Genomic DNA, 15207 nt, shown 5'->3' with positions numbered 1-15207 from the left:
CTTCTTGGCAAGCCGTTTTTTTTCAATGCTGCCGTAGTTACCACGTGTCAAAATAACAAATACTATCAGTGTTTTGCTCCTAAGCTACTCAGGGGCCAAATGTTATGCCCAATTTCATGACACTGTGACACTTCATCTTCAGTTATGAAAGATTGTTAACTGCGGAAGCATAAAAGCGGTACTTCTGTGCAGGATATCTCAAACGTATAAATAAGCAACAGACTGGAAACACACACCTGTCTTAAAACACGTCACACACACGCAAGTAGTCACAACATGCACAATGCAACAACAACAAAAAAAAGGTAACGGCATGCCAAAGAGCAACCACGTCCATGCATTCTTTGTACACATGCAAGGCTGCCAGCCACCACCATGTGCCTCTCCTTCAACTGCCGTGCCCTCCAGCTAGAGGAAGCTCCTAAAGGCGGCGTCGTCGTACTCAACACACACTGCATGCAGCTCAGCCTCCCAGAGTGTGGGTAGAAAGTGCGAGTCGCATTCCTAATAACGCAGAGACTCAAAAGAGGGAAAGAAAGATGTCCGCCTCGTATTGTCCAAAACAAATGAAGAAAGGAAGCCTGTCATCACACAATCTAGCAGGTGTGCAGCGAAAAAGATCAAAAGGAGAAGACAAAACATATGCAGAAGAAGCCCGGCCAGGCAAAAACTGCTTTCAGATGCTGGTTTGCCCTTGCCGCGAGTCTAAGTGAGCGCCTACAGAGGGGTGTGCCACCAACAACCAGAGGCCGTGTGACTCCCTCCTGCCATCATGCGATCCCGGCCCCACCAACGCGGCAGGGTGCGGCGACAGGAGGGAGGTGGCGTGCCCCAACTAGCGACCTGTGCCCGCTGCTCTTCGTTTACCTCTTTCTCGACCACCTTCTCGACAAACTCGAGCGTGCGCAGTCGGGCCTCCCCCGTGTGCGGGTCGATGACGCGCTCAATGCGGCGGGACACTGTCTCGTCCACCACATGCTCCCGCTCCACAGTGCACGTCTGCCCGTCACGCAGCATCAGCACCAGCCGAGGCAGCTCTTCGTCGCCGCCGGGCAGCGCCGCCTCCTTGGCACCACAGGGAGTCGCGCTGTTTCTCTCGCTCTCTCTCAAAGCCCTCCCCCGTCGCTCCCACTACTTGGCTACTAACAATCCGACATGCGGACATCGGCTACGCCATTGCCAGACAAAGACTGGGCTAAAAGAGCTTGGACTATTTGACATTGTCTGAAATGCTGGTGACGGGTTCAATGGCTACAATACTGACAAACTAGCCACGCACAATTGTAAGAGAAAGCTTGAGCGCCAACTAATGCCTCCCAATGGTTTTTACACCTGCCTATGAGCAATGAGAGCCACATAGTTTATTACGCGAGATCACCGACAAAAGGTTTATTAAAAAAGACATTTTTGGCTTCCGTGTGGAGCCAAAACGTCTTTTTTTTTTTAATAAACTTTTGGTCAATAATCTCTCGTTTTAAACCATGAATCATCTGCCCAACCAGACGAGATTTCGCCAACCCTTAGATTTCATCATGAGAAAGCCACCCTTCGAAAGACAACCAATCTTTTCCCTCATTTGCGTTACTTTGTTCTCACGGTCCCCGTTTTTCATCCCTTCAGATTTGCTAGAGAGTAATCCTGAGTGAGGATACTGAGGGACCCCAACACTCTCGCTTATAAACGGGAATTCACCCATGCAGAGCCTGCTTTATGAGCCTTCTGAGGGAAGACCCCCTTTCCTAACAAAGTTCGAACAAAGTTGTCTATGTAAAGCTGCAAGCTATTGCCGCCTCTTTCCCGAATCCGTCCAATATACCCTCTGGGGGCCTGTATAGGCCGTCATTCACTCCGTCACCACGTTTAGCACACAAGAAACACACAAGGGTTACTTTTTTATTGGAAGAGGGAGCGTAGGAGAGGAAGGCGTCACATGTTTTCACCATTCCGCAGCATGTCTGTTAACAGAACGGGCTACGAGAAAACACAAACAGGAGAGATGCTGCTTCCAGGTAACATGCAGGCACAAACACAGACTCCTGCACAATGTCGCCACAATGCCGGCACACGTCACAGCGCACAGGAGGCAGCACGCATGCACACAAATGCAGACACACACACACAAAGGAGCACTGCAAATGGAGTGCACATCAGACCTGCTGTGTTGAAAGCTTAGGCTGCGCACTCAGAAGCAATGTTCAATGCACCTAACAATGCACGTTCCTGCTCTTCGGTAAAATTCGGATGTTTTGCCCTTGCCAGAACATCATTACGTTCGCAACCTTTATCGGGCATTCACACGTATTCATGAATGTTCGCACGTTCTTCACAACTTTTGTGCAGGCAGATGCCATTCAGTGGCATTGGATGGAAGCCTCAAGGTCTGCAAAGCTTACTGTGCACAACATTTCCCCAAAGCACGACATGCCGAGAATTGCAGCATGGACCGCATTAATAGTGCCACCCATAAAAAACGCATGATGATGTCACCTAGGTCCATACATGAACACACCCATTTAACTGTTAACTGGGACTGTCTTCTTGCAAGATAACAAATAACCTTGGAATACTTCATGCGTTAATTATACGCACCCGTGCTCTGGGTAATCAACACTGCCAGAAGACCCGTGCTGATCGACATTCCCTAGGTCGCATTTGGAGTTCTACACCTATTCCTAATCTCTAGGGAAAACAGCAACGTTGACCTCATGTGTGACAAAACCTAGATGTGGAGCTTGGAAATGTCATGGGAAAAGAATTCCTGAAAGAACAGGGCGCCAGCTTGTGCGGTGCCCCTTGAAATCCACAGAGCTGAACCTGGGCTGCGAGACTTGCCGTAGTAAAGGGCTATGGATTAGCTTAGACCATATGGGGATCCTTAATGTGTGCCAAAAACTCAATAAGGTGGCATCCGTTTTTTTTTGCCTCCATCCAAAAATACCACTGTGATAGCTGGGAAACAAACCTGCCCGGTGAGGGGTCATTACTTGGCTTGATCCAATTGTACAGTCATACTAGACTTCTGCAAGCTCCCTATGGGCTATACATGTATTATGGCAATTGCACTTGCATACAGCTTCATGGGACAGCCTTTTGCAAACAGCAGCAGCTCAACCCCCCCCACCACGAAGACATTTTATGATATGCAACTAATGCACGAGTCTACAGTGAAAAAGGAATACAACGAAAAAGGAATAAACCAGCATGAAAATGCATGTGCGAAAGCCTCGCAGTTGTAAGCCTTGCCTGGACAACAAAAATAATGAAAAATAAAAGGCAAAAATAAGGAAAGAGGAGAGAGAAAAATAAACAAGAGCGTGGCACCAAAGCACCGTTTCCCTTCCCCAGCTGGTCTTACCTTGTGCCCTAAGCTTTGTTGCTCCCTATCATAGCCCAGTTCTTGGTGCTCCAGGCTGTTGCTGTTTTCTGAAAGGGCACATGCAAAGAAAAAAGTTGCACTCTCTTTCAGGACTACACTGCGGTCCCATAGAATGCACCAGTGCTTTGTTTGGTGCTTTGTGGCCACAGAGCCCCAACAGGAATCCTCTGCCTTGACGGCTTGAATGACGTTTACTGTGACAAGCCCTTTGCGCACGACGGGCTTTTCTGCTATATGTTGTTCCACAGGAAACTTCCTCTTTCCCCGGACAACAGTGGGCTGGCTTGTCTAAGGTGAGCTGCCTAGACCTGGGCACTCGCCAACAAACAGCTCCTTCATCGATTGCGAGCGTTTGTTTGGGTGGCACGTTAATGCATCAGCCCTACAATGCTGACAGAGCGCCGAGCTGCAAGGGCGGGTCAGATGCAGCTGTTTGTCAGTACCGTGCATGCCCAACACTCGAACTGCTCCCAACGAGAATCCCCTGCTGCAACCAATGGCGCCATCCTGTAGAGCCATCAGTGACCAGGTGCGCAACTATTCACGGCAGCTCTTTTGCCCCGTAGATCACTATACACTTATGCTCGCCAAAATAGTACAGGCAGGCACACAGAAAAGCAGACACCTTGTGCAACCCGATGACAATTACCGCGGCTCTTTGATTACCAGTCCCAAGCTTGCCGCAGACTCCCCAAGAAGCAATCCTGATGAAACTTAGGGGTCGACGAGAAGAGCGTGCACCGATGGCAGAAGCAGCGGAATGAACTTTTTAGCTGCGCTGCCAAGCGAATGGCCTTCGCAGGACCCAAGAAGGGTCGCCACCACGAGGTAAAGAAGGATGTCGCTGACTCTATCCCAAAGCAAAGAGAAGGTGGAATGCCTGTGACGACGGAGATAAAAGAGAAGGTGAGGAAGATCACAAACATTCAAGGTGTTGCACAGACTCAGTTCAAGGCCAGCAGAGTCTGGGTCACTCGTTTTATGAAGCAGTTTGGGTTCCGCCTGTGACAGGAGACATCTGTGTGCCAAAACCTAGAAGAGAAGCTAGTCGCACTCCAGTGCTTTGTTATCGAGAAACGGCTGGAAAAGAAGCACTGACTGGGCCAGATCGGCAACACCGATCAGACCCCGGTGTATTTTGACACGCCTGTGGCCTACACCGTTAACGAGAAGGACGCGAAAGAAGTGAAAGTCAAAACTGTAGGCTATGAGAAGCAGTGTCCCACTGTGGTATGTTGCACGGCTAATGGGCGAAAGCTGACGTGGTAGATTATCTTTAAGAGGCAGACTCTTCCAGCTGGGAAAGTTTCCCTAAAAACGTCGCTGTATGAGCCCACGAGATAGGTTGGATGAGTGGTGCCCGCATCGACACTTGGGTTAAGACTGTTTGGCAGCGTCGTGCTGGGGATCAGCTGTTTAAGGAGTCATTCCTGGTTCTCGACTCTTATGGTGGCCACATGGCAGATGCTGTGAAGTCCGTGCTTTCCGAGGGCGGTACGGACATTGCAAGCAGTATCCAGCAGTATGACGAGCCAGCCACAACCGCTTGACGTGGCCATCAACAAACCATTTAGGGACAGGCTGCAGAAGCATTACAACGACTGGATAACGATGCAAGGCCACCAACTTGCACCGGCCGGGTGCATTAAGCGGGCTTCACTCAGCCAAGTACCAATTGGGTCGCCGCGGCATGGGACGAAATTCCGGCTGACCTAATTACGCAGGCCCTCCGTAAACGCAGCATTTCGAACGCGCCAGACGGAAAAAAGGACAGTGCGCCGTGGGAAGCGGGCAGTGACAAAAGGACAGCTATGTCGACGGCGACGACGAGTGAGCATTGAACATGCTACGACAAGTGCCGCAAGCATTATAAAGTGCATGTTCTAGTCTCAGTCCAATGCCTTTTTTCATTCGGCTAGCATTTGAGGTAAACCTTTTTTTATTTTCTGACCTTCCAAATTTCGGGGGTCGGTCTATAACTGAGGCCGGCCTAGATTCGAGTAAATACAATATCCGCAGCGAGTCAAGGGACTGTAAACCAAAAAGACTAACTGTTTGTGCTTCCACACCCAGAAGACATGCTAAAGGAGAGGACGGAAGGCACCGCAAACAGCGGAGCCACGTCCTCACCGTCGTCTTCGTCGTCGTCGTCATCGTCCCCTCTTCTCCTGGGCTGCTGCTCTTGTCCGGTCGGTGGCTGCCCCCTCGCCCCCTCGTCGATGTTGATGTTGACGGCCTTGAAGATGGGCGACACAGGCCGGGCCTCCACGCCCACCGCCATGCTGGCCAGCATGGCCTGTGCCTGCACCGCGTCTTCCTCCAGGGACTTCATCCTAGCCAGGCAGAAATGGAACAAAAAGGGGAAGGGGGGGGGACAATGACAGTTGACTTGCTTCGTGCACGATCAAAAATGGACCTACAAGTGGCTGCCAGCATGTTGTGATACCCTGCAAGTGGAAAAATCATTTAGGCCCAACTGCCCTCACACAGATATAAAGCGTGTTTTCTTCTATGATCTGAAACAATAATTAACGTCACTATATCCGGAACTGTGGTACACCTGTAATGAGCTTTCTTTCCCTTCAAACCCTCGCAAGTGCAACTGTCATTCGATACAGGCTTTGCATAAAAACCAACTTTTTTGTCATGGTATTCTTGGCAAGGAGTAAGGCAGTGATTCTCAAATGGGGGTCCGCGGACCCCTGGGGATCCGCGAGAGCATTTGAGGGGTCCGCGAAGCCTACCTCAAAGCTTTTACTCAAAGCTTTTTCTCGATTTTGCCAGCACTTTCTTGCAATGTAAAAAATGTAGCTTTGTCGCATTACATGTACGTTTAGCTTCTCCGCGTAGCACATATTTTAACAACTGCTTTTTGCACGACAAGCCAGCTATGAGAAGGAAAAAAGCATACACAGAAGAGGCAATATATAGGTGTTTAGAAGTATTTTAGATTCAAGACCAGATTGTTTAACATGGTGCGCATCGTCATTAGCGTCAACCATAAAAGGCAGGCATCGAATAAGTGTGTAGGCTACGTAAGCTGCAAGTAGAAATTGTTTGATGTTATGACACCAAACAACATATGCTCCATTGTGGGGTCCCCCATCACTTTAGCAAGCCCAAAAGGGGTCCCCGGGGCAGTCATGGCTGAGAACCACTAGAGTAAGGAATCGTGCATACAGAAGCAAGCACACAAATTGGGAAAAGTGGGTGGATGAAGGTAGCACTTCTCAGTTTTTAGATGCGACGCTGAGAGCATCTCTTGTCGGCGGCCCTGTCCTTCCTGCGTGCGTCCGTCGTCGTCGTCGTCGGCGCCCGCACTCTCCTCCGCTCACCCCCTATCCTCTCCGATAGCGAACACTCTCTCGCGAGCGGCATTGGATTGGATTCGATTGGCTTAGCTTGGATTGGATTGGATTGAAGTGGATTGTGTTGCATCATAGCCGCGGCAGACGCACTGGCGCCGGCGCGTGCCCAGGTGAGAGCGAACACTCTCAACATCTGCGGGTGTGCGGCCCAGCGCGCTCTCACTCCGCCGGTGAGCGGCGCTGCGCGCGGTGCTGCGCATGTGCAGTACTCTCTCTCTCCGCGGTCTCCTCTCCTTCGGGCGCGCTGCGCATATAACCGGTGTGCCGCTCTCCGGCGGCCTTTCGGTCGACGGTTGCTCTCCGCTTGCGCTTGAACCCCCCTCAGCGTCGCATCACACCAGGGTTCCCGCGAGGGGAGGTGGGCGTAATTTCTTTTCTGAGACTCGTGGGAACTTCAGAAATCCCCTTTCTTTTCTATCTGAAAAGTCTACAGGGGCCCCCTTGCTTGTCCTTCACCAGCAATCAGCCAACTCTCGTTAATTCGGCCTCAGCTAACTCAATTCACTTCACTCAACGGAATCCAAGGGTCCCATTAGAGCTGTACAAGTTGGGCTAGTTAGCAGCTAGCATAATACAAGATGATTACCAGCATAAATGGACAGCGACGCAGGAGCAGTGAAGCCCAGTGTTTCTTCTTTACGCCTCTGTCCTGTTACACTAGTAACCATGTCTTATTGTCTTATTAGACAATACTAGGTTGCACATTTCAACTTCTGCTAATACAAGTACTCCCACTTATTTTGACCAAGTTTGCCCAGTTCCACCACCAACGTCGAATTCACAACAGTTCGTAGTGCATCCACATTTTGAGCTTCGGAGAGACATCTGGAGAGTGGTTCCCCCAATACTGCTGTGGTACTATTTCCGACCCATTAGGTGGGAAGCTCAACCTTCGTTCCTCGGTTCGTCCTCTCGCCCACGTACCTGGCCTGCCTCCACGCGGCCCTCTTGTCGGCGTCCAGCGCCCTCTGCTGGGCCTCGGTGAGTGCGGCTGCCCCGTCGGCTGGCGGGTGGTCTTGCTGGCGCCGCTCCGCTTTGAGGGTGCGCACGGCGGGAATCGGGGGCAGCCGCCGTACGGGCTCCCTTGGGCCACTGTCCACCTCACTGCAGCAGAGTGCAAGGGGCCAACAACAACACCCATCAGCACTGGCTAGGTAAGTCGTGTTGAATGACTGTGATCCAACCACAGCACCAAGAATGATCTACCCCGAGCTGCGGAGCAAGATGCAGAGGCAGAAACACGAGCAAGCACTCTTTTATTTGCCCGTCCAGAGCAGTTTGGAGCAGTTCCTCCTGGGCAGTCCAAAACTCTTCTTACAATAGAAATCCAATGACAGGAAAGCTGCTCTGGAGCTGTTCTGGGTAGTCCAAAATGACAAATAAAAGACGCCGAATGCCAGCTGCTGCAACGGTGTTTTACAAGATCACTAGAACCGGTACTTGACATGCCACAGCCCTCAGCTGCATTTTACAGCAACCTAATCCTGTTTGTCCATACACGTTAGGGATACAAAGATACCAATTCTTTTAATGGCTTCTCTAAGCACCTTCCAGGTGCTTACCCCCACAGAACACACTGTTTGTGCTGTGTCCGCCTGGTGTCAATTTGTGTCCTAACACTGCCCACAGTCTGGTGTACATTTGGCTGAGAGTCCAAACTTGACAGACTTGTCATATACATGCCATTCACAACCAATTACCAGTACCGGGTCTCTTTTATGAGCTTAATCTCTCAATGGGCAGCCGATTGTTTCCCTTGATATGAATGAAACATGCCAAGGGTTAATGCAAGCAGTGGGCGTTAGTTTTCAACCTGTGTGGATTGTTCAAGGTGTTCATTTTCCCTAACATCGCAGGAGCATCTAAGATTTATTTCTCTCTCCCTCACTCACACACAGAAAGGGCTCAGCGTGGTGCCCCAAACTGCCCCCTCCTCACCTTTCAGTCACCACGTGGTGAGACGCAGCCGGTGGCATCTCGACATCCTCGTCCTCCTCAGCCTCCTCCTCTTCCTCCTCGCCGCTGTCATCTCTCTGCGACCACCGACGCTTGCCTACAGGGGCAGGCACAGACATGAGCGGGGGCAAACACTACAGAAAGAGTCGAAGTTTTGGGAGCCCCTGTTGCGAACCATGCTCTGGAGCTCAAGGGAGTACTGCTCCTCACTGTGGGACACCAGAAACTAGGTACGTGATTGTGCCAATACATCTACTGCAGCAGTGTCATAAGGCACGTCTTTGAAAGCCACATTGAGCAGCATTCCTCCAGAGCCTGCCTCAATTTGTACCTGACCGGCAAGCCAGGGCCTACACTGACAAAACTGCCCCAAAGAGCAACTCGTTATTTTTTATACTTAGGATGAGACTTTGTTCTGGCTTTGGCACTAGTCAGTTACTCTGTCAACAGAGGGTAAGCTTATCAACTCGAATGCAAAATGCCAATTGTTGCAGTCTGCTAGTGGTGGCAGAGCCTACGTTCTGTTCTGCGGACACAAGCCAGCAGATGAAGTGCCTTATCCTAAGTGAGCATTAGCTGACAGTGAGCATTAGGCAAATATCTTGCATGCCTCAATGGTTGGCGAATCCCAAGAAGCGAATAGCTCATTCAGTGGCTGAATTTTACAAAAAGCCTTAGCACTGACCACCGCTATGCTATACAGCGATTTCAATGAGTTACAATATATCAGCACACCACAGCTCACTCAAGGTGGGAGCATGCAGAAAACAATAGCATCAACTCAGTACAGTAGAACCTCATTGATACATAAAAAAAAAAGATCCCGCAAGGGAGAAATGTACTATCTGGGAAGACGTACCACCCACAAGAAAAAATACCACGGGGAATTTTTCGTGTTCGCAATTGAGAGCGTAGCAACCAGGAAATCGTATGAATAAGAACATGTATTCATAATTCCCGGCAGGCACCCAATCACAGCGCCCCATAGATCTCTAGCAAGCGCTGCCAGAAGAAACTCGGCAGCTGCAATGCCTGCTGCACTTCCTCCTCTGCTCTTTCCAGCACACTACCGACTTTAAAGGGGCACTGACACAAAATTTTGAAGGCGAGATAACTTCGGAGATAGATTGGTGGGAACACATATACATCATCTGCAAAATATCAGCGGTGAATACAGCCTAGAACATATTTAAAATCAATTTTGAAGTGTGCGAAACGCAACCGAGCGGCCAGCAGAGGACCACGCGCAAGTGTAAATAAACAACATCCAAACACGTCACGAGTTTGTGTTTGCCGCTTCCGCACTGCCGGCTCGCCGCTCCAATCGGAGGGCCGGAGGGCGGAGCTTCTGCTCTCGAGAACGAACGACCCGATCGTTGGCGGCGGAGGCGCCGTGATTTCGTCAGCTCATCGGGCAGCTGGCCGCGACCAAAGTTCTACAGCGATTCCAGGCACTCTGTTTCTATTACTGTTTATTACCATTGGATGCGGAAACGCGCCGGAGGCACGAAAAGCCCACTGGGCAAGCCGCACGGTCGCTGTGCAGGCGGCGGCCACGGCCGCGAAGTGGCCCACGCCGGCGCAGGTAGCTCGAGTGAGAGCTTGTTACCGCTGCACGAAATTGTCCCCAAGTCCCGACCATGGTGGCTTACATGAGAAAGGAGTTAATGATGCCATGGCGGGTTGCATTAAAAATTGTCATCTGCACCGCTTACGAGAGCGGCACTCGAATATCCGCCGCAGTGCTAAGCCGAACGCATCTGTAGGCGGACCTGTAGGCAGACCGGCCGGCTGCTCCCAGCGCGCGTCTTGCCACCCACCGTCTCGAGCGGCGCGCGTCGTTCATTAGCCGCGGTAGCATTTGCACTCGCAGCGCCTGCGTCACATCCACGGTCGCTTTTTAATTAGGCGCCTCACGAGATCAGTACGGGGGGGCATTCGCAGAAACTGCCGTCGATGCGGATTCGACAGTGCTACGGCGGCTCTGCTCTGTAACTCTGATATCCCTCCGACGGTCACGTGGTCAGCTTTGTTCACACAAAATCCACAAAATCCATCGTTTCGCGGCACTCGCTGAAACCGAAACTGCGACTGGCCGCATTGAAAATGCCTCTAATTAAACAACCGTCGCACGCTGAAGCAAATGAGGTTTCTACAGGTTATAAGTAGATCACTAGCTACTTATCGCAACAAAAAAAAAAAACAAGATGCAAAATTTTTGTGTCAGTGCCCCTTTAAGGAGAGGTCCGCCCCTTGGTTCAAGCAATCGCACCAGCTACTGAAGTGAGAACTAGCAGGAACACAGCACTGGAAACCGAGCCCCCCACTCACCCTCCTGCTCCTGCTGCTCCCTCATCTTCTGCAGCTCGCTCTCCGAGAGGAAGCTGAACCGCTTGGCCTCAGGGGCAGCCGCCTGGCTGGGCTGCTGCTGCATGCTCTCAAAGTGGTGCTTCTTCTCGATGAAACTCAGCGACTCAGGCTCCGTCACCAAGCCCTGCAGCTGCACACACACACGCACTGGAGATGACCCCCTCTATCCCACTTTGTGCCCCTCTTCTGTTTGTAACAGCCTCTGAGAATGCAATGTGTGTGTGTTCACGAAAAGACGCACAAAATCCAGTCATGGAGAAGAAGACCGCAGCTATAGCACCCCACTTTTTTTTTTTTAGATACCAAAAAGCAGAGCTTAACAAAATGCCAGGCTCTCCAGGCACAACCTAACCCATTTCATGAAGGTGGCCGCTGTCTCAATAAGGCACTACAGCTTCTGGCCGGACGTCCACCAGGCCCAATGGCATATTACGTGGTTTTCTGTAGCACTAAAACCAGAGGTTGCACTCCACTGGGATTACCAGGCCGAGAATTGAACATTTTCAGGTGTCTAATGCTTCAAAGTGCTCCCTGCCACAGAAGCTTGTCAGCTACGTACAACTCCACTTTCACTCAGCTCAAAAAACAGGCAGGGAATAAAGACTAAGTCGTCTTTGAAAAGTTGCTGCGGTCTTAAAACTAAACAGCTACGGCGAGGAGCACCCTTTTGACTAGCGTAGGATGCTTTTTTGGCCATTTAAATGGCCCTATATATGTATAAAAAAACAAAAAAAAAAACAACGAAATTTGGGTAGTTCGAATTATCCCCCTCCCCCAAGTACAGGAAACTAGGCTTTGGGTGTGTCCTGTCCTCTTTGTGCCCGGCATTTTTTTTATTTACCATTTGCTCAAATTTCATAAAGCAAGGACGCACGATGGTTGTATATATATAAAAAAAGTAACGTACCATGTAAAAAAAAAAAGCCGTGAAATTCATTCGAATTCAATCAATAGACGTAGACCGGAAGCAACATGGTGAGTACCACACAAACTTTTCTACGACTTTAACTCGCAATGCCTTTATGACATGTCAATCGAAACGTGAAATGTTGAGCATGACTGCACTTGCAAGTGGAGTGGCAACGGTGACATCCCTGAACCGTAACTGTGAAGATATGCCTCAAGACATATCTTTGCATCAAAACGCGTGGCATAATCGGAATGGATACACATGTGCGTCCACATTTAAGAATTACACCTGCAGCGACTGAAACAGAAGGGCCGAGGGTGCAGAAGACTGCAGCGTGGTTTGCACTCTGGTCGTGCATGCAACGATTTTAAGCCGCAAGCTCCCAGCTTCCCTCGACATTTAAATTTATAGTTTTTGAAATGTGAAGTTGGTATAACTAGTTATCCTTCTAGCATTGACGTATCATTCTGTTGTGCAGCTCTCACCTTGCACACGTCTAGCCTGCAGAGGGTGCACAATTACACTTCAGAAAACTGAGAAAACAATGAACTGTCCAATCTATATGCAAACAGAGCAACAAACTTGCTCATCCACACACCGTGCTTTTTTTTTTTTTGTTAGACAGGTAACCAATGCAATGCTGTGGCAATTCTTATCAGACTGAGCAGCTGCGGCTATGGGTTAGCCGGCAATGGAACAGGATAAATCAGTTAAGTGCGATATGCCACTGTCCAATTTGGGAAAGCCAATGGGTGCATGATGCAGAATTGGCCCATCCGGTTGGAACTTCCAAGTGGAGCACAGCCGTTTTTTTTACAGCTGTGTAGATAGAGAATCAAGCTTCCTTTTTATTAGCTCATAACTTGAAATTCAACAGCTACACATCACAATTTCAACTCAAAAGGTTTTAAATTTTTGCTTTGCTGTTTGACAGTCGAGTGGTTTATGCAACGCATATCTGGGTGTAACGAGGGATATTCTGGCAGCCAAGGGAAATCTGCAAGAGAGTAAGGACAGATAGAGAAAGAGAGAGTAAAAGAAATGAAAAGGAAAGACGGGAAGCGAAACTAAAACACCCACAGTGGTAGGCTGTGGTCAGAGAGAGAGAGAGAGAGAGGTGTGTGCCTACCTTTCTGGGCTTGGGAGGGGGTACAGGCTTAGGAGCCAGGCTAGGTTTGGAAGGTTTGCTGGGCCGAGAGGGCTCCGACGGGGGGAGAGAAGAGGCGCGAGAAGAAGAGAGCAGCACACCGTTCGCCACTCGCTTGACGTTGTCACCACCACCACCACCAACACCAGCGAGGTTGTTGTCCAGAGGAGAAGGTTGTTGTTGTGCCCCGGGAAGTGTTGCCGTGACAGGGAGGGAGGAGGAGGAGGAGGAGGGGAGGAAGACGTCGTCACTCGAGTGGGGCTCGGGAGGAGGGCGGCCACCACCCCCGTGCCGGAGGGTCGAGGGCGCAGAGGTGGGTGCAGGGGGAGGAGGAGGGGGCGGCGACACTTGCGGCCGGTCACTCTTGACAAGCTGCCCTCACCACCAGGGGGGGTTCGGAGGGGAGGGAGAGGGGGGAATGTGGGAGTAGAAGGGGGTGTAAAAGCAACAAAACCATATGAGAGGGGGGAAAGAGCAGGGGAAAATAATAAAGAGAAAACAAAGAGGATGCTCACGTAGTGCAACCTGTTACCCACACTCTAGTACACACCCAAAACAGAAGAAGAATCCCATGCAAGAGAGACAAGCGCAGGGGCAGCAAGTGAGACTGACAGTCACCTCTGGCAGAACATGACAGGGCCATTGTGAGAATAAAAAAGAAAGGGGGAGGGAGGAGGATGCAGCAGGCATGTGCAAAGACAAGGAAGCATTCTCGTGCCCTTCTCACGGGCATGGCATTGGTGATGACCACTGACATTTCCAGCAGTCTAACTGTTACACACACGCTCCAAGTCATTGCGAGGAGCTCGAGAGTTTTGCCCTCTGCCAACAACAACCAATGCAATGGCCCGCGTGAGAGTGGCATGAAAGGCTAGCAAACAGTGCTCTACAGAACTGCATGCTCCAGACCACAACAGAGACAGGACCACAAAGGGCTGTGGTGACGCTTAAAGACATGTTCGTATTTCCGTATTGGCGCAAGCACTTGCAAACCAGATCCAGTAAGCGGCAATTTTTGTACAATTTGTACGATAAATTGACATAAGACAGAGTCCTGCCAAGCTTGCTTATTGCGTGCTAGGCACTCCATTCACAAAAGTGCCACATTGTACTGCACAATTTGGGCTAGCGAAAGAGGGGGTAAAAAAAGGCAGTGAGACAAGTTGTGCTCTTTTGGTATATACTTTTGGTATATATATACCCTTATACTTATGACCAAGAAATGATGAGAAAAAAAAAAAACTGTTGGCTGAACTTTGTGTCACAAGACACTTGGTCTGCACTACTGCTGCTGGTTTTGTGACAGATGTGCAACTCAAATGCCTTTTATAACTCCCACCGAGTTATGTCCCTGGTACACACAAAACCTAATGACGTTCAGAGTGAATGGTACTTGCTAATAATCGCTTTGGCCGTGTGGGCCTACACAGTAAAAGAAACGGCATTCAGTAATAGTAGCCGTGACAATAGATAAACTGGTGGAATCGCAATATATTTGAACACTTTTCTAAAACTTTTTTTTTACATTTCTGAAATAATGGAATCGAACCTTTTCACTACATCAAGAAAGGTAATTGACCATTAAAATAGACAGAAATAGACATCGCAAGCAAAAGCAAGTTTGCATCAGATCCGGCTGCAATCCATGTAGAAGCATACCTGCAGCAAAAACAAAGTTGCTGTATTATGAGCCAAGCGTGAAATGCAAAGCTACTGCTGCAGAAAGGGCCATGGCAGCAAGCGCAATGCTGACACTACACGCAACGCTCCCATGAAACCACGCCTTCAATTGCATCCACTTTGGGAACAATAAGGTAATCATTTCGGTTAATATTCACTGGTGCCATGTTGCGCATGGGAAGACAGTATTTCTTATCAAGTATACAGGGTGGTGCGAAGATAACTGAAACACTTTTTTCCTGAACGAACCGCAGAGCGCGCTAAAACTTCACATGAAGGTCGCATTTTGTGGTCTATTTTGTTTGACACCAGGAACAACGACGGTACTTACCCGTTTATTCTGAAAACAAATAAAAACGATTTTCGTCTATGGGAAAATGTCGGCCAATTTGGACGTGCG

The 15207-nt window shown here is 49.7% G+C and overlaps 1 protein-coding gene across 10 annotated transcripts in view; it reads right to left on the bottom strand.

Annotated features, from left to right (window-relative positions):
* LOC144175102 (protein scribble homolog) overlaps positions 1-15207 on the bottom strand; it is a 159161-nt gene that overhangs the window by 10965 nt on the left and 132989 nt on the right. For 7 of the 10 annotated variants that reach the window (XM_077704178.1, XM_077704177.1, XM_077704181.1 and 4 more), the window contains 7 exons: positions 13110-13499; positions 11032-11200; positions 8683-8797; positions 7669-7848; positions 5507-5709; positions 3356-3423; positions 868-1065 (listed from right to left, as the gene is read on the bottom strand). In XM_077704178.1, coding sequence (XP_077560304.1) covers positions 868-1065; positions 3356-3423; positions 5507-5709; positions 7669-7848; positions 8683-8797; positions 11032-11200; positions 13110-13499 — 1323 coding nt within the window. The remainder of the gene's footprint in view (positions 1-867; positions 1066-3355; positions 3424-5506; positions 5710-7668; positions 7849-8682; positions 8798-11031; positions 11201-13109; positions 13500-15207) is intronic. The other 3 variants (XM_077704185.1, XM_077704183.1, XM_077704186.1) reach the window with 2 other exon arrangements.

Source organism: Haemaphysalis longicornis, unplaced genomic scaffold (assembly GCF_048455015.1).
Source record: "Haemaphysalis longicornis isolate Haplotype H1 unplaced genomic scaffold, Haemaphysalis longicornis Haplotype H1 scaffold_3, whole genome shotgun sequence".
Lineage (NCBI taxonomy): Eukaryota > Metazoa > Arthropoda > Arachnida > Ixodida > Ixodidae > Haemaphysalis > Haemaphysalis longicornis.
Note: the sequence above shows the minus strand (reverse complement) of the source record. Positions and strands in the feature narration are given on the sequence as shown.